The sequence below is a fragment of the Elgaria multicarinata genome, chromosome 1, assembly GCF_023053635.1.
Source record: "Elgaria multicarinata webbii isolate HBS135686 ecotype San Diego chromosome 1, rElgMul1.1.pri, whole genome shotgun sequence".
In the NCBI taxonomy this organism is placed as follows: Eukaryota; Metazoa; Chordata; class Lepidosauria; order Squamata; family Anguidae; genus Elgaria; species Elgaria multicarinata.
In genome coordinates this window covers 51,862,634-51,886,334 of record NC_086171.1, presented here as the reverse complement: position 1 = coordinate 51,886,334, position 23,701 = coordinate 51,862,634, and the positions used below count along the sequence as shown (strand labels likewise).

Genomic DNA, 23,701 nt, shown 5'->3' with positions numbered 1-23,701 from the left:
TCTTTACATGACATCATCAACCTCCAATGCCTCTCTCATGTTTTCCAAGCATTTCTGTGACTTGATTTGAAACAGAAATAATGAGTACAGCAGCACCATCTAGTGACTGTATAATGAAACGTATAGAACTCACAGATAGACAGGAAAAAAGAGGTGGGGGAGTTAAGCTCGTGTAAAGAGCTGATCTTAATCCCACAAAGAATCCAGAAATAGAAGCCCCAGTAAAACCGTGGGACAAAAAGCCTCATTGTGGAGAAGCCCTGTGTCTTTTGTAGATAAAAGAAACACAAAGCAAAGAGTAGAGAGGAACTAAGGCTAGTTTTATATTTCCAACTGCGGGAATTCTATAAGCATGTTCAGCTGTATGTCCTTACAGATCTCCAGGGTAAGTGCAGGAAGATCTAGATGGCAGCTAGTGCACAGGGGCATGGGAAGGGGGCTTACATGCTCATTCATGTCCCCTAAATATTTTAGCTCTATTTGTGTGTAGCCAAACACCTGCATAGGATTAGACTAAGTTGTACATCTCCCCCATGGGGGTATGCTACTTCCTGCTATGACAGTACATGCATTTCCTCACAAGAAGAATTAGCATGTTTCCTCTTTGCAAGAAAAGGGGAAACATGAAAGGAAAATGTGTAAAGGATAGGAGTGATGAGCTGTAAGTTTTACAGTGCAATCCTATTTATGTCTGTTGGGAAGTAAGTCCTATGGAGTTCATTGGGTAAGTGTGCATATAGAATCATAGAATCATAGAATAGCAGAGTTGGAAGGGGCCTACAAGGCCATCGAGTCCAACCCCCTGCTCAATGCAGGAATCCACCCTAAAGCATCCCTGACAGATGGTTGTCCAGCTGCCTCTTGAAGGCCTCTAGTGTGGGAGAGCCCACAACCTCCCTAGGTAACTGATTCCACCGTCGCACTGCTCTAACAGTCAGGAAGTTTTTCCTGATGTCCAGCCGGAATCTGGCTTCGTTTAACTTGAGCCCGTTATTCCGTGTCCTGCACTCTGGGAGGATCGAGAAGAGATCCTGGCCCTCCTCTGTGTGACAACCTTTTAAGTATTTGAAGAGTGCTATCATGTCTCCCCTCAATCTTCTCTTCTCCAGGCTAAACATGCCCAGTTCTTTCAGTCTCTCTTCATAGGGCTTTGTTTCTAGACCCCTGATCATCCTGGCTGCCCTCTTCTGAACACGCTCCAGCTTGTCTGCATCCTTCTTGAGGATGGAGCCACAGGGTGAATGATAGGACAATCAACTTCCTGATGGGGATAGTCATGTATTCCAGAACACATCCTCATATTAGACTGAATAATACAATACTATACTATATTGTGGGATATATTATTCAATTGTTTCATTGTTTGAACTTGTAACAGATGGACATGTTTTAGACCTGTCAAGCTCAAAATTGCTAGACATAGTTATAAATGGATTGATATATAGTTAGTCCAAATACGTTTAAATGTTATTTTATCTTTCTTTTACATCTCCATAAATTAATAGCAAGGATTTTGCAAAGTGTTAGATGCCTGTTTATTTGTTGAGCAGCCGCGTAGTATACAAACATTTATATCCCACTGTTCACTGCCAAGCAATTAACAATTATAACAACGGAAAGACACCAGATTGAAGCAACGAACACTAGCGTTAAAGCAGCAGAACAGCTAACAAATGTTGAAGCCAAGTAAAACCAAAGCCAGCATGATTCAAATACCTATTAAAACAGCATTTAAAAAGCATCCATAAGAATTGGACTGTTTTAAATTTCAAATCTCTTAGGCGTTTGCTTGAGGAATAAACAAAGGTAATTGTAAACTCAGCAAGCCTGAACCTTTCTCACCTATTTCATGACTACATTTTAACCAAAATGTCTTGCCAGATCTATAAGAGAGCAACAAAGTATAACATAATTAATGGTGTTAAAAAGGAGCCACAAACCATTGAATTGAGTAGGCTTAAGTATGCCTAACACCCTGTTAGGCTGTGTCTTGTGGCTGAGCTTTATGAGAATGACAAGTACAACCTCATCTGGTATAAGAATCTGTCCTGAATGTTATGGTCCCTATCAAAGTAGAATAGGACGTTGTTGGTTTTACTAAGAAGGAGCCACCAGTGCCCCTAAGCTAGACCTGCACAGCGTATGACCTTCCAAGCTGAACCAGGCAGCCCGGTACCCTACATTGTGGTACTTGACAATCCCTATTTTGTAGTCCCAAGCAGGCAGAAAAAACAGGGTGGTTGCTGAAATCCTACTAGACTGCCCTACGTGACTGGACGGCAGCATTCAGCTTACAGGGTTACAAATTGTGCAGGTCTCTCCTAACCAAATCACAGCAGGTACTTAGAAACCTTGTTCAATGGGTAGAGTAGAATTCAGACAGAAAGGGTGTTTGTTTACTGTGTCACTTTTTCCATGAATACCTTACTTGGTATTCTTAGTAAGAGATGCAGCAGATTAAAACAAAGAACCAAAGGGGATCAATTTAGATGAAAAATAAAAATAAATAAAATTTAAAAATGGCCGTGTAATTGGATTTTACAGCATGGTTGGGCTTTTCTGCTGATAAAAATGTCACTAGGGTGCCTTACAGAATTATTCTACCATATGTACTCCATTGCAACATTATGGGAAACATAGTCCTTAAGCTGCATGCATGAATGTTCTTAGAAAAGGCACTCAGAAATTATGCCATAGTAAAACATGCAGCTAAACTCCTCCAGTTTGATACCTCTCAGAACCCATGGAGAGTGAATCCTGGAGTTTCCGCTTCCAACCTACCCTTTTATATTAAGCCCATATTTCATCTTTTGGCCTGGATGCCGATGATAACTCAATTTTATTTTTCCATATTGAGGGAAATGGCTGAAAATGTGCTTGTTTCCAGCAATACTTTTAACAGCTCATTACCAAATAAAGCATCAAAATGCTTTCTGGTTGCATTCAGCCCTCATAAGATAAGGCATAACCATTTTCAGTCCGAGTCACTCTCGATGTAGCAAACAGTGCAATAAAACAACAGGTTAACTTTGTGCTTTATTAACTATCTCTTCCCTTCAGTTTGCATAATAGTCAAATCAGATTTACATTTTGTTAAGGCTGCTGGGCATGGGCTCAAAGGCAGCCGTGCTCAACTTCCCTTTGCGCAGGCGGCAGGGAGCATGATAAAGTGAGCTCATAAGATCCTGGTCAAGATTTTGTTCACACTAGCTGGTTTCATGCAACGTCTTCTTTCCAGATGGATACCCTATTGTAAAATGATTTCCTGCTCTAGGCTCTGCTTTGTGCAGCCCTGTGCACTGCCATTTTTCTATGGAACTGGATAAACTGCCTATTAAATTTAATTACAACCTGAATGACTGCACATCTTGATCTTATTCTTCACCCCCACCTACACTGTATTTCACCAAGGTCCTTGAGAATGATATAAAATAAATCTTAAGGGTGCATACTCACTGAGAAGAACAGGAAATGTTTCAATGAGCAGAGGCTGTTATAACCCTAGTCCATCTAGGACACAATCCACCAGAAGAGTCTCACCATTGGCATGCATCTCAACACAACATGTGTAGGAAACTTTCTCAAAGGATTGTGCCTTCTAAAGGACATTTTTGCAGAGACATTTTCTTTTTCCTGTTGTTACTATTCCGGCTGAGCAAAAGTCACCCTCACTTCTACACATGTCCCAAAGTGCTCAGGGTTTGTCAGAAAATTGAGTGTAGACATGGCCATTGAGAAGAGGTATACTCAGCCTCTCTCTCTCTGTTTTTAAACCTGCTGCCTTTTGCCAGATACATGATATTTACCTCTGCTGTATGTCAGAAATTTGCATTTGCCTCATTTCCACTTAACTCAATCATCCCTCCCTTTCAAGGATATAGAACTGGCACACCTTTGTGCCTGGCCTGGCCTGAGAATGCCCAAGTTAATCTGCATCTGGAAGATTGTGCCTTGAGTTGGGTCCTGCAGCAGCTCCTGTGACATTCATAGTTATTCAGTACTTTAACTGCTCAGTATGGCCAACCTAATGAGGGGTTGTTTCACTGTCCTTCCACGTGTCCTTCAGCTGCTTGGCTTTTAACCACATGTTCCTCTTTACCTCACTTCCTTAGCAGCATTGTATGCTGAAGGTTTATTTCTGTAATCTCTTCTTCTTCTTCTTTTTCTTCTTCTTCTTCTTCTTCTTCTTCTTCTTCTTCTTCTTCTTCTTCTTCTTCTTCTTCTTATTTATTTATTTATTTATTTATTTATTTATTTATTTATATAGCACCATCAATGTACATGGTGCTGTACAGAGTAAAACAGTAAATAGCAAGACCCTGCCGCATAGGCTTACATTCTTCTCCTTCTCCTTCTCCTTCTCCTTCGCCTTCGCCTCCGCCTCCTCCTTCGCCTCCTCCTCACCAATTTCTTGGATGTCTACAGAGAAGTTGAGCTAACTTGTAATAATTTGCTGAAACTATTAGAATAGGGTTCACGTTGTGTGGAAACTGTGCCCTACAATACATGATTCCTTTTCCCAGACATGGAACACAATATTCCAGTTCCACTTATTTTAATTCCTGGGTTGTTACTGTAAAGAAGATGTTTCTCAAGGTAGACATAATATCACTAAAAGGAAAGAAAGATTGCAGTGGCATTTGGAAATGCTGACATTAATTTTTACCCTATGTACAGATGGCGCCTTTAATCATAAGCAACAGAAAAGCATGCAAGGAATTTTTTGGAAGACTAGATGAAGTTAAGAACAAAAGCATGCCAGCAGCAATTCTCACCGAAATTGAAATTGTTAATAGAAATTGCTTCTAGAAGGACCTCCTCGCCTCTTATTATTATTTGTGGATTCGGCTACATTCCATCAGAGAATTTGGTTGATTTATGATTCATTCTGTTCTTTTTAGAACTCTAGTGCAGACCATAGAGTTCGACTGGACCTTGGGCTTTGGGACAAATTCAGTGAACTTGCTACAAAGTGCATTATTAAAATAGTGGAATTTGCAAAACGGTTGCCTGGTTTTACAAGTTTGACAATTGCAGACCAGATCACACTACTTAAAGCCGCCTGCTTGGACATCTTGGTATGTATCTTTCACTTTCACAGAGTTTGTTATTATTTTACTTTCAGTAAAGCTGTTGATGCTTGACGCTGGTGGTAGAGAGGCAATGGCCGTAATCCACTGCCGAGCAATATCCACTGCGATAGTCATTTAGTTCACAAGGGCTTATTATAATATTGAATGACTGAAAGCACAGTAATATGGATCCATAAATAAAAAACTTAAGGTAGATGACTCTGACTTAGCTAAAGACTCAACAGATGACTGTAGGGAATGTGAACATTCAGGCAATGTATAATATAAACTCCAAAACAGGAAGGGAGCTCAGTAGGACTGTAATTCCTCAGGGGATGAGAACTGGGTGCTCTGCTTGGCTTCTTGCCTTTTTTATATTTTATTAGTAGAAGCAAAGTAAACTATGCAAATATTTGCAAATCTGGTCAGTTTGCAGGCTTTATGGAGATGACAGAATTTAGCTTTCCTTTTGAGAATTTGCATTAATACAGAATTTTGTTTTGTTGTAAATCTGATTGTATGCCTGACCTTGTCATCCTCAAAGAAATGCTGTGAAGAATAACTCACATGAAGGGTGATCTGCAAATGATTAACTATTTCTTCATGATAAAGCACGTTATGCAGAAGGGGCGGGATGCTTGCTTTTCTGAACAGGAATAGGCTTATGGATGCCAAATGATTGGTTGTTTCCTCCTTGTCCCTGGGAGCCTCTGGTTGGGTGGCTCCGTCTTCTAGTTGTATGCATTATGTTTGGCTCAGCCTAGAGCTTGTCCAAGAAAATTTCCCACTAAAGTAATTAATCATGGAATCCCGTGAACCCATGGAACTTCAAACAAAATCCTCCGGAGGAGAATATGAGCTCCTCTTCCTTCTCATTTTGTCACAGGCTGTTGTGAACGGTCCCTCCTGTATGACACTGATGTATGGGGGACAGGGGCGGGAGGAGAGTGCAGCAGAGAAGGAGAGGGGAAAATGGAGGCTGGCGTGCAGTTCCCAAGATTCACCTCTCATTGTCCCCTTTTCTTACAGGCTTTCATTCATACCGGCCTGTCTTCCCATTATTGTGTGTGGTCTCACCACAAGACAGAGCCATTTATTACCAATTGCATGCCTGCCATGGTGAGCGCTGTTCTGATAAGACATAGTAAAGTTCTTCTTATCCCGGAAAGGCATACTGTATTTCATAAAATATGAAATGGCCTCAAGCATATTTTGACTCAGATTTATGAGGAGGGAGCTGAGCTGTCTTTGAGCAGGCAGTTTAAGAAATGGTTAATATACCGTTGTTGTTGTTGTTGTTTTTAAAAAGGCGCTCAGTGAGAGCTTAATTTCAAAGCTTAATTTCTCTCCATCCCTTTGCTCTTAAGATGCCTGCCTTCTATTTTCAGCCTTTCATTTCCCAGGAATGCTTGCCAACTGCCAGACACAATCATTTGTAATTCTGGTTGCTTCTAGGCACCATCCTCCTTATCCCTGGGAAGGCTTGCTTACTTTTGTGGATTGGGCCCAGCCTTTCGTCTAATCGGGTAGCCTTGCTGGTAACACACATTGGCAGATGCTTGGGGTACCTTACTCTCTTCAGCTTCCTGCTTATGGGCCAGTATCATCACAATGAGGCATATTAGATTGTAAGCCTATGCGGCAGGGTCTTGCTATTTACTGTTTTACTCTGTACAGCACCATGTACATTGATGGTGCTATATAAATAAATAATAATAATAATAATAATAATAATAATAATGTATCAGGGCAGCCTCCAGAGATTTTTTGACTACAACTCTCATAAGGGATCATTTGCCATGCTGGCTGGGGCTGATGGGAGTCTTAGTCCAAACTATCTGGAAGACACCATGTTGGGAAAAGCTGCATTACAGGATTATTGTATGGTGGGACGTCATACATAAAGGACACTATCCTATGGTGATGGTTTGATCTAGATTAGGGATAAGCAACTGGCGATGCGTAGCCCAAATTCAGCCATCATGTGGCCTCCAACATAGGCCTGATCCTAAGGCACACCACCCCTGCACATAATTATGCAACTTAGGTACTTTTTCCTACCCTGTTCCACAGGCTCTTTAACCCCTTCTCCTGCAATGTAGCCTCCTGTGTACAAGCCAAGAAATAAGACAGTGGTAATGAGCAGCCAAGCTGTAGAAAGGCAAGAACTGTAGAAATTTCCACAAATTTCTATAAATTTTAATGGAAGTTAAAATTTAATGGGAGACAAAATAAACTCCCAAGAGAGCTAGATGAAGAGTGATTTAGAGCTTCCTTTGGTTGGCATGGGAATTGGCAGAACCAATGAGAAACTATGACCACTTAAAAACCGGGAGCTGACTAGGACATTAGATGATCTTTGAGGAAACAACTACAGTGAAAACATGCAAAACGGTCTGACTACTTATGCAGTTTTCTCCCAGGAATGCATATCACTTTCTTGGATCAAGGCTGATACCAAGTACACTGAACCCATGAATATTACCTCTGTTAAGGTCATTAGAAGAAGAGTTTAGGGGCTGAAATTGCTTTTTAAAAGAATAGGGACAAATTCCAGAGGGTTAAGCATGCATGTCTGTTACAGTGAGCACAAAAATGGGCTAAAGATGGCTTTAGATCACAAAGGCTTATGCCACAATCAATCTGGTAGTCTTTATTATACCATAAAAAACTTTTTTGAACTGCAGCCAAAAGGAGATTCCCATTACACAGTAGACTGAAGAGAAGGCAAAAACAATGAGTGCACAAAAGACTAAGAACTTCTCTAAATTGAAGCAAAAATTCCACACCCTTGAAGGAGCTTCTTCCAGAAGCTTTGCGGGATTATAGTAGGCACAATACACACACTTCCCTCCACTTTTGCTTATTGGACGAGTTCCATATGTTCCATTTATACAACCTGTAGATGGCATTGCAATATTGTGCAATTCTGGAAATATTACTGTGTTTTTAGCGAGCTAAAAATGGTGGAATAAAGCATAAAAATGCCAGGAGAGCCACCGGAGGTTGATAACAGTGTTTCCAAGGCGTAACGTGGCATCAGAGAGAGCAGCCACTCCTTTTATCACCATGTTAAAAGATCCATTCACCACTGGCAATAATGTGCACTCAATCAAGCCACAAAGATCTCATAGCCATATGGGCACATCAGAACTTTTGCACCAGGAACTGATCAGTGGACTGGGCAAATGTATCGAAATGGATAATAGTGGTTATGATTTGTTATTCCTAGTATCAAATATTTGACCATATGCTTCTCTTTAGCTGTTAATTAAAAAAATACAGTTGTGAGATATTAACATAGAACTATGTTTACGTTAGACTCCTAAAGATAAGCACTTTTAATATAAAACCAGATTAAAATACAAGAATTTTAATAAGAGTGAGAACAGCAGAGAGATCTTGGCATTAAATCATACCACATTTTCTAGGGCTGGAAGCTTTAAGCAGTGTGATTAATTAAGTTAAGCTTTAATCACAGATTAAAATTTCTTCCTGATTAATCAGTAAGGCCAAGAACAAGCAGCGGCTTCCTCCTTTGTGCATCAAATTTGATAAAAGAAAAGTATGTTTGCAACCAAGCTAACTGTTAGACTATTTCCCAGGGTGCAGGTCAAACTAATCATAAAGGCTGTAGTTCTGTGTGTGCAAACATGAAACTGTCTTACATCATAATCCTATGCATATCCCAGTGTTGTAGCCCCAATCACTTGGAAAGAAGGAAGTGGGCTGATATCAGAGGGGTACACAGGTAAGGGGCACTGAACCTGTCCTGCACTTGCCACAGAGCTCCTCCGTTAAAGTGGTGTTTTTTTCTCATCCAAGGACATCTCTAGTATCATAGTTTAGTTAAGGAAATTAAGTTGCATGTGTTAAGTGGGGGAAGAGCACTTGCAGACCCCTTTAAAATCAGCCCCAGCCCCATCTCTCTGCATGACTGATGCAGAGTTCAACATTTAATTACAGAACGGCTGCTGTCACATTTCTTTTGGCCTGGAACCTCTTGTGTTTTTTCTTCTTTCGTTACTTCTGGCTATAAGGCAATATCTTAAATAAATGAATTCATTCTTACAATATGACCAGCTAATTGTCTCTGACAATGGTGGTTGATTATTTGAACCTAAATCTTCTTATGGAACTTTGAAGTTGGTTTTATTCTGGTGTGTTACTGTAAACTATTCAGTAACACACCAGAACCAAAATAGATTCAGAAGTATAAAGCATGGTAGACAAGTTGGACTAGAGGATGAGAGCTCATGGGTTTGGTTATGACCTTAGAATCAAATCTTCCTCTTTCCCACAAATCTGCCAGCTCTCTAGTTCAATAGACCAGAGGATCCACTACATCAGAGTACAAGGACTGCATATGTATGGTGGTGCATAATAGAATGGCATTCTCGCATATCTCTGTTGGGCTGAATATATTCTACACTTAACCAAATTTGAAAAAAAAGGAATCACAGCCTTTTGATTTATCCTCTCCCACCCTCTCACAATCCCTGAAAAGATCCTGTATATATGTACTCAGAAATAAGCCTCATTGAGTTCATTGAGGGAGATCCACCTGATGTCTTCACTGTATATATTGAGACACCAGGTAAAGACCTTCTGACATGACTCCTTTGGGGAAGAGCTTGAACCTTTGGAGCCAGATGTCCCCAGAGAACAGGTTGCCTCAGAGGACCCTGGCACTAGCCAAGATGGTCTTGGTCCCTCAGAGCTGATGCCTTCAGATCTGCTTCTGAGGCAGAAAGGGATGCCAAGCCACCACCTAGCTAGGACAGGAGGCAGGCAAAGGAGTGCCTACTTGCTGAAAAGGGCTTCTCATGCTGGGAGTTGTAGTCAAACAACATGTGTACTAAGAAGGACGCATTGCTTTGTACTGTTGTTGCAGTAGGAATTGTCTTTAATAATGTTTTTACATGTGGTTTTTAATACGTATATGTGAACCGCTTAGGGATTTTATTATATTAAGTGATATATAAGTATCACTAATAAATTAAAGATAAATAAATGAGTCCTAGTTTGTTAAACTTCCAATTATGTATGCACTAAGTCTGTGCACCATCTCAGGGCCGAACCCCAAATCCAAACTGAAGTGGGTCAATTTGGCCCGCTTCAGTCTGAATCCAAATCAGTCTGAGGCGGTCCGGAGCAGATTAGGCCAGGCCCAAAGTGCCTCGGACCACTTCAGCCTGATCCGGGGCAATGATAAGCCGCTGTCCCCTCCCATGGGACTTACCTGAGTCATCCTGCAGCCACTCATCCTTGATGAGAACTGCCATTTTAAAAGAAGATGGGGCTCTGTAGTTTCCTACATCTAAAGTTGCAAACAACAGAAATAGTCATTTATGTCTGCCGTAATTTGTGACCTTAGAAGTAGGAAACTACAGAGCTCCCATCTTCCTTTAAAATGGCAGCTCTCATTGAGAATGTGTGGCTGCAGAATGGCTCAGGTAAGTCCTGCAGGTGGGCAGGGGCAGCAGCTCTGGGTTCGAGGAGTGAGCGGGGAGGGGGAGATGGAAGGAGGGGGAGTCTTGGTCAGCCTTGTACCCAGCTTTTATGGGAGTCTGCTGAGCACCTACATGGTGGGCATCCAGGAACCCGAAACGGCTGACCAAAGCAAATTGAAGGGGCTGTGCAAAGCCCTAGTATGCACAGCATTACAGCGTAAATATATTGAGATTTAGTGAATGAAAAGCCCGACTACTCAAATAATAAAAAGAGGTACACAAGAGCAAAGCAACCAGAAAACCCCCTACAACCTTTTCTATTGGATCTCAATGCCTTTTCCCTTCCAAATCTCCTCCTTGCTCTTTGCCAGGCATCCGTTGCCAGGCAAAGATGAAAGCGATGCAACAGAGGCAGCTCTGATGTTAGTCAGCCCCCAAGTATGTGAGGGACTGAAGTAAGACAGGTTGCCTTAGAAATTGTTGTTGTAGTTGTTGTTCTCTCTCTCTCTCTCTCTCTCTCTCTCTCTCTCTCTCTCTCTCTCTCTCTCTCTCTCTCTCTCTCATGAGCTGCATTTATAAAAACTTTGTTTCTTTTGCTTGCTGTTGCGTCTTTAAAGAAAAGTCAGAGGCTTACACCAGGAGGAAACACACACAAACAAGCCCAGATGGAGTGGGTGAATTGTAGAAAGCTAATCATCTCATTATTATTATTATTATTATTATTATTATTATTATTATTATTATTTATTTATATAGCACCATCAATGTACATGGTGCTGTACAGAGTAAAACAGTAAATAGTAAGACCCTGCCGCATAGGCTTACATTCTAATAAAATCATAATAAAACAATAAGGAAGGGAAGAGAATGCAAACAGGCACAGGGTAGGGTAAACAGGCACAGGGTAGGGTAAACAGGCACTGGGTAGGGTAAAACTAACAGTATAAAGTCAGAACAAAATCAAGTTGATCCTTCTGATTTATTTTTAATGGGGAAATCCAATTGTCTGAAGTTTGGATACTGCATCTCAGTCTGTGTCTTATGAATGACCATCGTGGCCTGTGTTTTCTAGAGTTTGGTTTTCTGCTGCCTTTCATACCACATTTATTTGTTGTCATCTGCATATTATTGTCATTGCACCTCAAAAAAAAAGGATTTTTTAGCTTATGAAAAAGGCGGGAAAGGGAGAACATGATAGAGGTGTACAAGATTATGCATGGTGTGGACAAATACTAGAACCTGGGAAGATCCCATGGTGTTGAATGGTGGGAGATTCAGGGCAGATAAAAGGAAATACTTCACATAGTGCATAGACAAAGTACGGAATTCACTACCACATGATGACCATCAACTTAAATGGGAACTAGCCAAATTCATGGAGGACATGCCTATCAGTGACTTTTAGTCATGATGGCTATGTATTACCTCCAGTATTGGAGACAATATGCCTATGTGTACCAGTTGCCGTGAAACATGAGTGGGAGAGGTCCTGTTGCACTCATGTCCCACTTGTGGGTTTCCCACAGGCAAATGATTGGCTACTGTGTGAACAGAATTCTGGACTAGATAGGCCTTTTGTCTGATCCAGATCACCTGAATACCAGCCATTCTTGGGGAGCTGTGTCAAGGTCACTGTATATTGTTTTTCTCTGCATCCACCTCTTGGATGTAAATTATACAAATGTATCATTTCTTTTTCCCATCATAGTCTGGCTAAGATATAAAGAGCCTCCCATCACAGTTCTTTCATTTTGCCATATATCTAGAAAATCAGCCGACAGACGAGCTGAGAATACTGCCATACAGCCCCAACATAATGGCCAAACCGTACAAGTTTGTCTCACTTTGGAAGAAAGCTGGGGGTTGTTTTCTTATGCATTTCAGATTGTGAGCCACCTTAGAGAAAATGGATAAGGGAGGATATTCATTTAGGAATAAATGTCAACAAATACACTTTTGTAAGCCTATGCGGCAGGGTCTTGCTATTTACTGTGTTATCTGTACAGCACCATGTACATTGATGGTGCTATATAAATAAATAATAATAATAATAATAATAATGCCTCTTAACATAGCATGAGCTATGTTCATGGGCCACTTCCCGGCCACTTCTTGTGGTCTCAGGGGCCTGAGTGCTGAACTTGGAAGCAGAGGAAGGGATCAAATAATCACAGCAGGAGTGCTGTGAGTATTTGAAGAGGGCTGCTTGTGAAAATAAGTGCTTCTGCTCGAGTGCAGCCCTAGCCAGCATGGCCAATGGTGAGGGGCTGATGGGAATGGCAGTCAAACAACACTGGTGAGCCACACATCCTTGATCTAGATGGTGATATTGTCCCTATTGATGTGATATAGTCCCTAGTGGGTATCTTTGGCCTCTGTTGACTATTCCTCCATTGTTTCAACGTATTGGCTGAAACAATCGAGGAATAGTCAACAGAGGCCAAAGGCGACGACTGCATCTGCTTTTGAAGGCCATAACCAAATATCTGCACTCTTTATTTTTAAATTAATAAAGCCCTAATGAAAAGTTCTTTTCTTTCCCCCTCAGATTCTTAGAATTTGCACAAGATACACCCCTGAACAAGACACAATGACGTTTTCTGACGGCCTTACACTGAACCGAACTCAGATGCATAATGCTGGGTTTGGTCCCCTGACTGACCTTGTGTTCACGTTTGCCAATCAGCTCCTGCCGTTGGAAATGGATGACACGGAAACTGGCCTGCTTAGTGCCATCTGCTTAATCTGTGGAGGTATGTGTGAACCGTGTAGGCTTGGGATCTGGAGTGAGAAGAATAGGTTTGCATTTCACCAAACTTTCCCAGTGCTTTCGCTTTTGACATGCTGAAATGGGCACAGGAGAGAGAGAGAGTGTCAAGGTGAGCAAGTACAGTATCTTCAGGGCTTACTAGAATTTGTTCAAATGTGAAGTTGTTGCTAATAAAATATTTCTCCTGAACTTTTTTAGACCAAATACTTGGAATATGCTTCTTCTTTTTAAAAACACACACATATGTATTGTTTTCTCTAGGTCCAGAGCTCAAGTTGTATAAAATCTATATATTTTATTTCTTTAATTTATGTATTTGAAATATTTTTAGGCCACCTTTCAGGGCAGAAGCCCTCCCAAAGTAGCTTACAGTGTTAAAACCCATATAATAAAAAGGTACAATAATAATGCATCAAACATTCATAAAATAACAGACACTAACAATAAAGCTTTACTAAAACCTACAGCATAATTGCAGCTATAGAGCAGAACAGTCAAGTAAAACTTAATCAGAGGAAAGCCAGAGTAAACAAATCTTTGGGGCCTTCAGAAAAGCCTGCAATTATGTAGTTTTCAGGCTTTCAGGAAGATCCTGAATATCTACTTGTTTATTCTGGCCTTTTATGTATTCTAATTTCTGTGTTTTAATTGTGCATTGTCTCAAGTGTTCATTTGGTGGGGGGGGGCAAGTTAAAGGAAGCCAGATTCCAGCTGGACATCAGGAAAAACTTCCTGACTGTTAGAGCAGTGCGACAATGGAATCAGTTACCTAGGGAGGTTGTGGGCTCTCCCACACTAGAGGCCTTCAAGAGGCAGCTGGACAAGCATCTGTCGGGGATGTTTTAGGGTGGATTCCTGCATTGAGCAGGGGGTTGGACTCGATGGCCTTGTAGGCCCCTTCCAACTCTACTATTCTATGATTCTATGATCTACAAATATTTGAAAAAAACATTAAAGAAATAACAGTCACCAGTGATAAACCTGGTGGTGATTAACCAGGAAAGGAAGCATGGCTCATGGTGGGTAACACAATGAATCTCTCCTGGTGTGTTAGCTGTGAAAATGGCAAATTTCATGTTAGGGATCACTAGGAAAGGGATCAAAAATAAAATTGCCAATATCACTTCGCCTGTATACAGTATGATCAGATTTAGAATACTTTGTACAGCTTTGGTCTCCTTAAAAAGAATACTGAAGAGCTGGAAAAGGCTTATTTATTTATTTACTGCATTTTTATACCGCCCAATCGCTGAAGCTCCCTGGGTGGTTTACTTCCGTTTGTACTTTGGTTTTATTGATTTAAAATTTTAAGGATTTTATTTCTGTATGTTACATTTTAGGGTTTTAATTTTTGTGAACCACCTTGGTTGTTGGGTGGTATAGGAATGGAATGGAATCAATGGTGCAGAAAGGGACAACCAAAATTATCAGAGAGGTGGAGCAACTCCTCTACAAAGAAAATTACAGTATTTGGGGCTGTTTTGATTAGGAAAAAGGCAGGTGATATGATAGAGGTGTACAAAATTATGTATAGGGAGGAGAAAGAGATTTTTGTTCTCCCTCTCTCATGATACTAGAACCCAGGGTCACCCGATAGAGCTGAATAGTGAGCAGGACAAATGAAAGGAAATACCTCCTCATATAGCAGCACATGGTTAAACTATGGAATTCACTTCCTCAAGATGTGCTGAAGGCCACCAACCAATACCACTTTAAAGGCATAATAGACAAATATATAAGGGATATTCACACGTTACATTGAACATGGGTTAATTTTGCATGTACACTCATTCAGGTGGTTGTGAGAATCTGCCTACTTGCATTCTTACCTGATTTGTATCCAGGCACTAGAGTCCTATCTCATCCTGGGTAGAGATCAATGGTTAGATCCAGGATCTGCTTTCCACAAGAAAAAAGTGACCTTCTGTAAGAATAAGGTCTGTGCTTGCGGTAGGTCCCTCTGCCCACTTCTACCAGCCCAACTGCTCAAGCTTAAATCTGGATCCGACCTGAAGTGTACAGCTGTACCTTAACGGACATGCATATGTGTGAACTGACGAATGCTATTCACTTTGTGCGCCCATGTAAATACAGCCCTCTCCAGGATGCCTGGAGTACAACCCTATTTGGCCCTAACAACTTGCCATAGGAAGATTCTGATTTTTTTGTGAAACAGTTATGAGGGAGAATAAAAAAAATGAGAGAGGAAAGGCATTGGAGAGACCACAAGAAGTGAGTTAATAAAAAGCACTAACTAGAGAAGGGATGTGGGGAGAAAACTGCAGCCAAATACCTCAGACAGACAGCAGCGTTACAGACCAGGATTCTGTAGCAGCAGACAGTCTCTAATGAGAAAGAGGCCCTAAGCATTCCCTGATGCTGATTTATTAGACCCCACCCCTCCTATTTTTTTTTAAATCTTTGTTTACAGACTTAAATTAAATAGTATAATTACCTGAATTATTCGAATTGTTTCTTTCCCCCTTTTCTACCTCCTTCTTAAATAAATTATTGTCAGCATTTTTATTTATTTTAACTTTCATTAACTGTCCCCCCCCTTTTTTAAAGTTTCATAGGGTTTTTGGTGGGTAAAGATAACTTACAATGGTTTAGATTAAACTAGTAATTTTCCCGACAGCACAGTCCTATGCAAACCCCACTGAACTCACTTATTTCTGTGGAGAGAAGCAGTACTTTTATAAGCAATTGCTTGATCTTAAAAAAAAAAAGTAACAAATTTACTCATGATGCAAACATTTCTTGTTTCTACTGTAAGTTAATGAAGGCACTTGAATGCTACAGCAGCAATAAAAGAGTTACATGTTACATGTTCTTTCAAGTAAAGGAATGCCCGTTGATGGGCAAAAGGATACAGGACTATCATCCAGAAACTCCTGTGTGTAATCATGTATAATCCATTACATGAGAATAACTATACAAGAGTATAGATCATCAGTTTGTGTACAGTGCATGTTAGACATGTTGAACGTTACGTGTGAATAACTGTATGAGTGTACAAATCGACAATCTGTGCACACATATACATATAATGCAACATGTGAACACCCCTATAGTCATCACGGCTATACACTCTCTCCAGGATGCCTCTAAATACCAGTAGCTGGGAATGAGAGCAGGAAAGGCAATTGTCTCATGTCCAGCTTGTGGCCTTCTCGTTGGCATATGCTTGGCCACTGTGGGGAACAAGGTGCTGGGCTAGATGGACCTTCCAGCAAGGTGCTTCTTATGTTTTTATGCTAAGGGAGATGAACACATTATCCCTAAAAATAACCTCACCGTTTAAGAATGGATATTGATGAATTAATATTTTTAATTCATATTAAAGATAGACATTTTTAAATGTCAGGTATAAATATGCCAAGTATAAATAACAGCATGTCAAGGCTCCAATCCGAAACACACTTTTAGAAGGCATGTTTAATTGAACCCAGTAGGTCTTCAAAATAAACATGTTTAGCACCCTCCAATAAACTAGGTTGCTACACCAGCTGAAGTTTCCAGGCCATCTTCAAAGACAGAACCATGTGAGTGTGTTACAGTAGTCTAGCCTGGATGTGGCTAGTTGCATGCATAACTGTAGCAAGGTCCAATTACTCTAGTTAGAGTCATAGCTCATGTACCATCCTAAACTGGCAAAAGGCACTTCCACAGGAGAAACCCCAAGCTACAAATATGGACCTTCAATGGGAGTGCAACCTCACCCAAGACCAGTCATACCCCTCCATCTAGATCAGTTGGCTTCCTTATTCACAGTATCTCCATATTGTCTTGATTTTCAGGCTGTTCATCCATGCCAAAACTATCCTTAGCTCCCTGTTCAAGAGTACAAGAGCAGATGGAAAAAAGAGGTAGTGCTGGGTGTCATCTGCATATCACCATAGTCCAAGCTTCCAGATGACTTCTCTCAGTGATTTTATGTAGCTGTTGAGGAGCATGTGGGAGAAGATAGAACCTTGTGGTGCTCCATAAGCCAAAGACCATGTAGTAGTAAAAAAGTCCCTCAACACTACCTTATGAGACCGACACTCCAGGAAAGACTGTGGCCACTGCAACATGCTGCCCAGACCCAACTCAAGAGATGCAGTCCAGAAGGGATACCATGACTGATGGAGAACCTCAAGGGTTGCATTCCTACTGGCCACATTTAGTTTCCAGTGTACTTCATCCACCAGGGCAACCGGGGATGTTTCTCTTCCAAATCCAGGATGGAATAGATCTAAATAATCTTTATCCTGCAAGATCACTTGAGTTAAGAGGCCTCCACCTTCTCCAATTACTTGCTGAGAAGAGGCAGGTTAGAAATATTACAATAGTTGTCATAGATCATTGGATCTAAAGTTGGTTTCTTCAGAAAAGCTCATTGCCTCCATAAGGGGGCACACTTTCCCTCATGCAGGCATTAATAATCTCCAAGATGATTACATAATCAGTTGTTACATAATTGATCACAACTTCAGATGAAAATGATTGTCTGCAAAAATCAGACATGAATATATGTGCTTGCATTTATTAAAATGGGAAGTATGAAAATATTACACGGGCAAGCACATGTTGCTTGTCCCTAGGATTGGAGTGGGGGCTAACTTACCCATGGTTGTGTTGGCTAATTTTAATGGCCATTAGTTGCCAGCTGTCATTTTATTTTCTGATACATCCAGGGCATTCTGGGGGGGAAATGCTGCTCATAAGCGGCGGGGAGGGGTGTTCCCCCTGGAAATACCTTTGTGCATGATTACATAGCATGGCTAACAGACATTATGGGGAAACAAGTGGCAGACACCAAGAGAAGATAACATGGCCAGAATGAATTCTGCTGTCTCACACAGCAAAAGGACTAGGTTTTGTCACCCCAGCACCCATAAATTCTGGGCGGAAGTTCAAAATTTTCATCTAACCCTCCATTTCTGGATTATGCCTGTGCCAGGGAATTTTGAAACGATTCCTAATATTCACATATCAGATCAAAATACTGGCAATATGTTAGTGGTAATTTGTATTTCACATAAGTCTTTTTATTTTAATCAATAAAAGAATGGCTCTTATTTTAATGTTTTGCTGACACCTGCTGGCATATAAAGGCAATGGCGTTGCTCAGGGATCAAGCGATGAAAGATAAAGACCTTATAAATAAGATTATAAATAAGAATATGTCATCATGTTTTAAACTTTTGAGTATTATTATTAGGTCATTATTGGTCCTTAAGTAAATATTTACATTTCTGAGTTCAATCATCCTTGGTTGGAGAGAAACAAGAAATGGAAACATGATGTAACCTTGTCAGTCTATTGAAGAAGAAGTCAATCTTGCAGTGTGATGTATGACAAAAGATTGGAACTGGATCGTAGAAATCAAAGCAGAGGAGGAATAAGGAAAAATAGGGAAATAGGGCAGCATTTGGTCTTAACAATTCTAAGGTTGGGCTAGAATATGTTTTTTAAACCACTCCTAACATTTGTGTATTTTGTACAGACCGCCAGGACCTCGAAGAACCATCAAAAGTAGATGAACTACAGGAACCGTTGTTAGAGGCTCTCAAAATATACATCAGAAAGAGAAGACCCAACAAGCCTCATATGTTTCCAAAGATCCTAATGAAAATCACAGATCTACGTAGTATCAGCGCAAAAGGTAGGCGCAGACTGCCACAGTGCCCCTCCTTGCAGTGTGTGTTGTTTTGACCAAAAGCATCAATTTTCTTAAAATAACCAAAGGCTGAGAGCTCACTCTTAATGCTCTTGCTCAGTAGGAAAATACTGATGTGAAGATTTCCCAAGTCTAACTTACCTCGAGTTCTCCTCTAGCTCCTATGCCCTTCAACTGAGTCGTGTTACCCACCACTTGTTTTGCCTTGCAGTTCAGGCACTGAAGGGCTCAGTTCAGACAACACGATAACCAACAGCTGGTTATTGTGTTGTCTGTGGGGCAAAAACCACCTCACGGTTAACTATTTCCTCAAAATAACCAACAGAGATAACCAATGCTCTGCAGAGTTGACTGTCTGCACAAATGTTGGTTAGTATGTTATCTGTCGGGCTCAGTGGACTATTTTGCAGGGTTGAGTGGACTATCTCAGATGGCTACAGAGTTACCAGGCAAGAGTGGCTGAACCTACACTGGCTGCTCTGTTACAGCTGGCACAACTCACAGAGGCTGCTGGGATAACACTGGGAGGACTGAGGAAGGGCAGGGAGATGGGCAGGTTCTGTGTCAGTAAAATGCCGGGTTGACTATTAGTTCACACAACACCAGCCCCAACTACTCCACAGTTGTGTAGGAACATGTTGTGTGGGGAGTACCCACTCTATAATCAACCCTGGAGTTGACTATTAACTCATCATTGACTATTGTGTTGGCCGAACGCAGCCATGGAGTTGTCATATAACTGTTTTCAGTACAGAATAGGTATACAAACAAAAGTACTTATACACATATGCCTGAGAATACATATTCCAAAGAATATTACCTTTAAATGCAGATCCACCATCTTAAAAACGACTTTCCAGTTGATTCTAGCCCACCATTATTTCCTATTCATTATTCAGACACCATAGTCATGCCTAAATTGCCAATGTGTAGCTAAGCAAACACACTATTCAGCACACAACTGTATAAAAGTTCCCCAGAGATGGAGGGCTATTACAGAACTTCGCATGCCTTAGCCGCTAGTAAATGTTGTTTCCTCCCAAATGTCCTCAATAAAGGCTGAGTGTTTAAATTTAGCACACTTGCTTGAAAACAATGCTGATGCTTAAGATACAACCAGAAGTACTGTGCTTTGCTTCTTAAAGCTAACCTCTTTTAGAGTCATCTCTTGACTTCAGTGCCGTGCTACTTTTGTTGAATTCTTTAGTGTCCTTGAGAAATCATTTGTTTGTTCAGCAATGGTATTGCTTGATCACATTTAATTCTACACAAAGCATTATTAGGCTAACAGTATATATTTTAGTGCTAAACTAAGGTTTTTCAGGCCATTTATACCAATCCGATTTATTGCAAAGGAATGAACTCCATCATGTGGCAGCTCTCTGGCTTTATGCTGTTTTCCAAGGAGCACCTCCCATTACCTCCTCCTTATTTTACAATAGTCTCCCCTTTGTTATAAAAGCCACCTTGAGTGTCTAACATGTGAGAAATAAAACATAGGATGCCACAAGAGGGCAGTATTCACCAAAGTGATGGTGGCTGTTTAATGTATCTGCAGCTTGTTACCATGGGATTCTATCATCCTCTCTTATGAGGATGCCATAATTGTATACACTCAAAGCAACCTTGCATGCAAGGTTTCCTACTTCCCAGTAATTTGTACAAGTAATTCTGCAGCAAAAATAATTTCACCACTGTAAATTAGCCAGTTTTCCTGTTTTGCATGGCATCATTTGGACAGCAGCCCCATTTATCCAAGCAATATAGCCATAATCCAGCAGTGTTTTCTCAATCAGTTTAAATATTTCTAACTCTGCGTTGGATTGAGATCAGCATGTTATATAGGTCCCTCACACCAAATTTTGTGTAGTCATATATAACACAGGTGATGCTTTTTAAGTGGAACCTTAAGTTTCATTTGTGTTGCTAGGTTTCATTCATGTGAAAATAGAATACCAATGTAAACAAAAAACAAAGAACCCCTGGAAAGAAAAAGAAAAAGGCCTTCTCCCACCTCCTGCTCCATGGTGGTTCCTCCATTGAGGAAATTTCTCCCACTGCCAATTTAGGATTGCTTTGTAACTGTTTTCCAACCTTCTTCAGAATCACCTATCTCCTAGCACTTGAAGAGAAAGAAATCGCTGAAATCGTAAAATTATAAATCGTTCCTTCCTACAATTTTATACCTGATGCTTACTTCTATTTAGTAAAGTACATCGCAAAAGCCTGGTATGACCTCATTTTATGAAAATATATAACTCTTAATTTAGTATATTTAAACTGCAATCCTATACCCACTTATCTGGGAGAAAGTCCCGTTTCGTAATGGGATAATTAATAGATCTATATATGACTGCACTGTTAGGGTAGAATTAACATGTCTTAACTGCGTAATGATCATTTTAAAACTTTGTAGTTGGCAGCTCGAACAACATTCATTTTTAGCCTGTCTATGCAGTCAGCTAAACAGTACATTTCTGCAGCTCCTTGGATATCCAAAGAAGCAAAATGATACAGTAACACAGCTCAGCATGTCTGAAGGCTATGAAAAATGGCTCCTCCAAAGTTTTAGAGCTTTCCGTTTTTAAAATGACCATCACAGTAACTGGCTTGTTGATTATTGCAATCTTAGAAATATCTGCTAGTATAACAGGCGTAAATGGACAGAACAGGCTCCCTCCTGGACAAACAAGTGGACACATTTTCTGGATTATGTGGGTTCCATGTTTTTCTCATAGCTGTCTGTCTTACCATAAGGAAGCCTGACTGGCCAAATTTTAAATATATTAATCGCTCCTCTGATGCCATGTTTCTCGCCTGCCCAAGGGTCTCTACTTCCCTTGCCTGGCTTCGTCCATTTTCTTCTGCTGCCCCTTATGCCTGGAACGCTCTTCCAGAACATTTGAGAACTACAAGCTCAACCGCAGCTTTTAAAGCTCAGCTAAAAACTTTTCTTTTTCCTAAAGCTTTTAAAACTTGATTTTGTTCTGACTTTATACTGTTAGTTTTACCCTACCCAGTGCCTGTTTACCCTACCCTGTGCTGTTTGCATTCTCTTCCCCTCCTTATTGTTTTATTATGATTTTATTAGAATGTAAGCCTATGGGGCAGGGTCTTGCGATTTACTGTTTTACTCTGTACAGCACCATGTACATTGATGGTGCTATATAAGTAAATAATAATAATAATAATAATAATAATTGGTCTTTTTGAAAGGTGCTGAACGTGTTATAACACTGAAAATGGAAATCCCTGGATCTATGCCACCTCTTATCCAGGAAATGTTGGAGAACTCTGAAGGACATGAACCACTGACACCAAGCTCAACTGGGACTACAGCAGAGCACAGTCCAAGCATCTCCCCAAGCTCAGTGGATAACAGCAGCGTCAGTCAATCCCCACTGGTGCAATAAGACATTCTCCAGCTACATTCCTAACACTTTATATACAAGGATGACATGCAAGAATTGTCTTTACTGCTGCTTATTTTCTGGACTGATACGTATACACATATACTAAAATCCAACCAGGACCAAGAAATGTTAAAATGAATATACATGTAAGTATATGTGTGTATGTATACACACACACACACATATATACACATACATATACACACACACACACACACACACACACAGAGAGAGACAGAGGCCTTGCAGCTTAATTAGAAACCACAAACCTTTGAAATACTAAATCAGCTATTTCATGAAATGAGAAGCTACTTAAGCTTCAGTTATTTCTGCTAAACGTTCAAGATTGCGAGGTGACAAGACAAGAGCTTAAAATTATGGTTATACCATTTCTGGTGAATTTGTACATACAAATATATGGGCCTGTACTTTTTATGCTGGATGTTCGGTGCATTCCTTTTTTCTTGCATACATAAAATGATCCCGACATCACGTTTATAAAATGGACTAATTACATGTCCAGATAAAGTTCTGAAAGAGACATTCTAATTTAGTTAGGATGAAAACTTGTCATTACTCTTTTTTATGACCTCAGTTTGTATTTTTTCTTTTCCTATCAAAAAGATACAAAGAAATTTACTGCACTAGCAGAAGGAACTTCTGTATAAGTGTAACTGCCAGATCAGTTATTTGGATGTAATCTGTTCCACTGTTGATGTCACTTTAAAATTTACAAAGGGGGTTTATTACTTGGCTGACTTCTCTGCATTTAAAAATAAATTCTAAATTTTTACTTCAATTATAGCCTTCAAGGCAGAAACACTTTCCAGTGTTACAATGTTTTTTGTTTACTTGTTCACAAGCTGTTTGGGAAACTTCATGGGATAATGACCAGGCATACTCACTACCTCTGAGTTGGTGTCACTAGTGAAAAACGACTCTGGAGAAACTGCCCCCAGCCCCACAATCCTCCTCTATGGCACCAAGGGGCTGTCACTAGAATACTCAAAAGCAGAGGAGAGAATCTGCCTCTTATGACTTTGTTAATCACCATAAAAACAGAGTGAAAAATGTGGTAGAGTGGTTACAATTTTTTTTAAAGTGTCAGTTTCTTAGGTTTCATTTAAAAGCACTAGTGGATTTTTTTTATATATTCTAGCAAGTCTGTGATGTACTTCACTGGCTCTGTTTGTACATTGAGATTGTTTAACAATGCTTTCTATGTTCATATACTGTTTACCTTTTTCCATGGAATCTCCTGGCAAAGAATAAAATATATTTATTTTAACCCTGTGTAAAAGAAGTTTTTAAATCTAAGCCTCTACACA

General features: G+C 40.3%; 1 protein-coding gene across 1 annotated transcript in view; it reads left to right on the top strand.

Annotated features, from left to right (window-relative positions):
- Window positions 1–22,511, top strand: part of RARB (retinoic acid receptor beta) — a 113,896-nt gene extending 91,385 nt beyond the window's left edge. The window contains exons 5-8 of the mRNA XM_063128176.1: window positions 4,902–5,078; window positions 13,074–13,278; window positions 18,787–18,945; window positions 22,177–22,511. Coding sequence (XP_062984246.1) covers window positions 4,902–5,078; window positions 13,074–13,278; window positions 18,787–18,945; window positions 22,177–22,373 — 738 coding nt within the window. The 3' untranslated portion in view covers window positions 22,374–22,511. The remainder of the gene's footprint in view (window positions 1–4,901; window positions 5,079–13,073; window positions 13,279–18,786; window positions 18,946–22,176) is intronic.
- The last annotated feature ends 1,190 nt before the right edge of the window (window positions 22,512–23,701 follow it).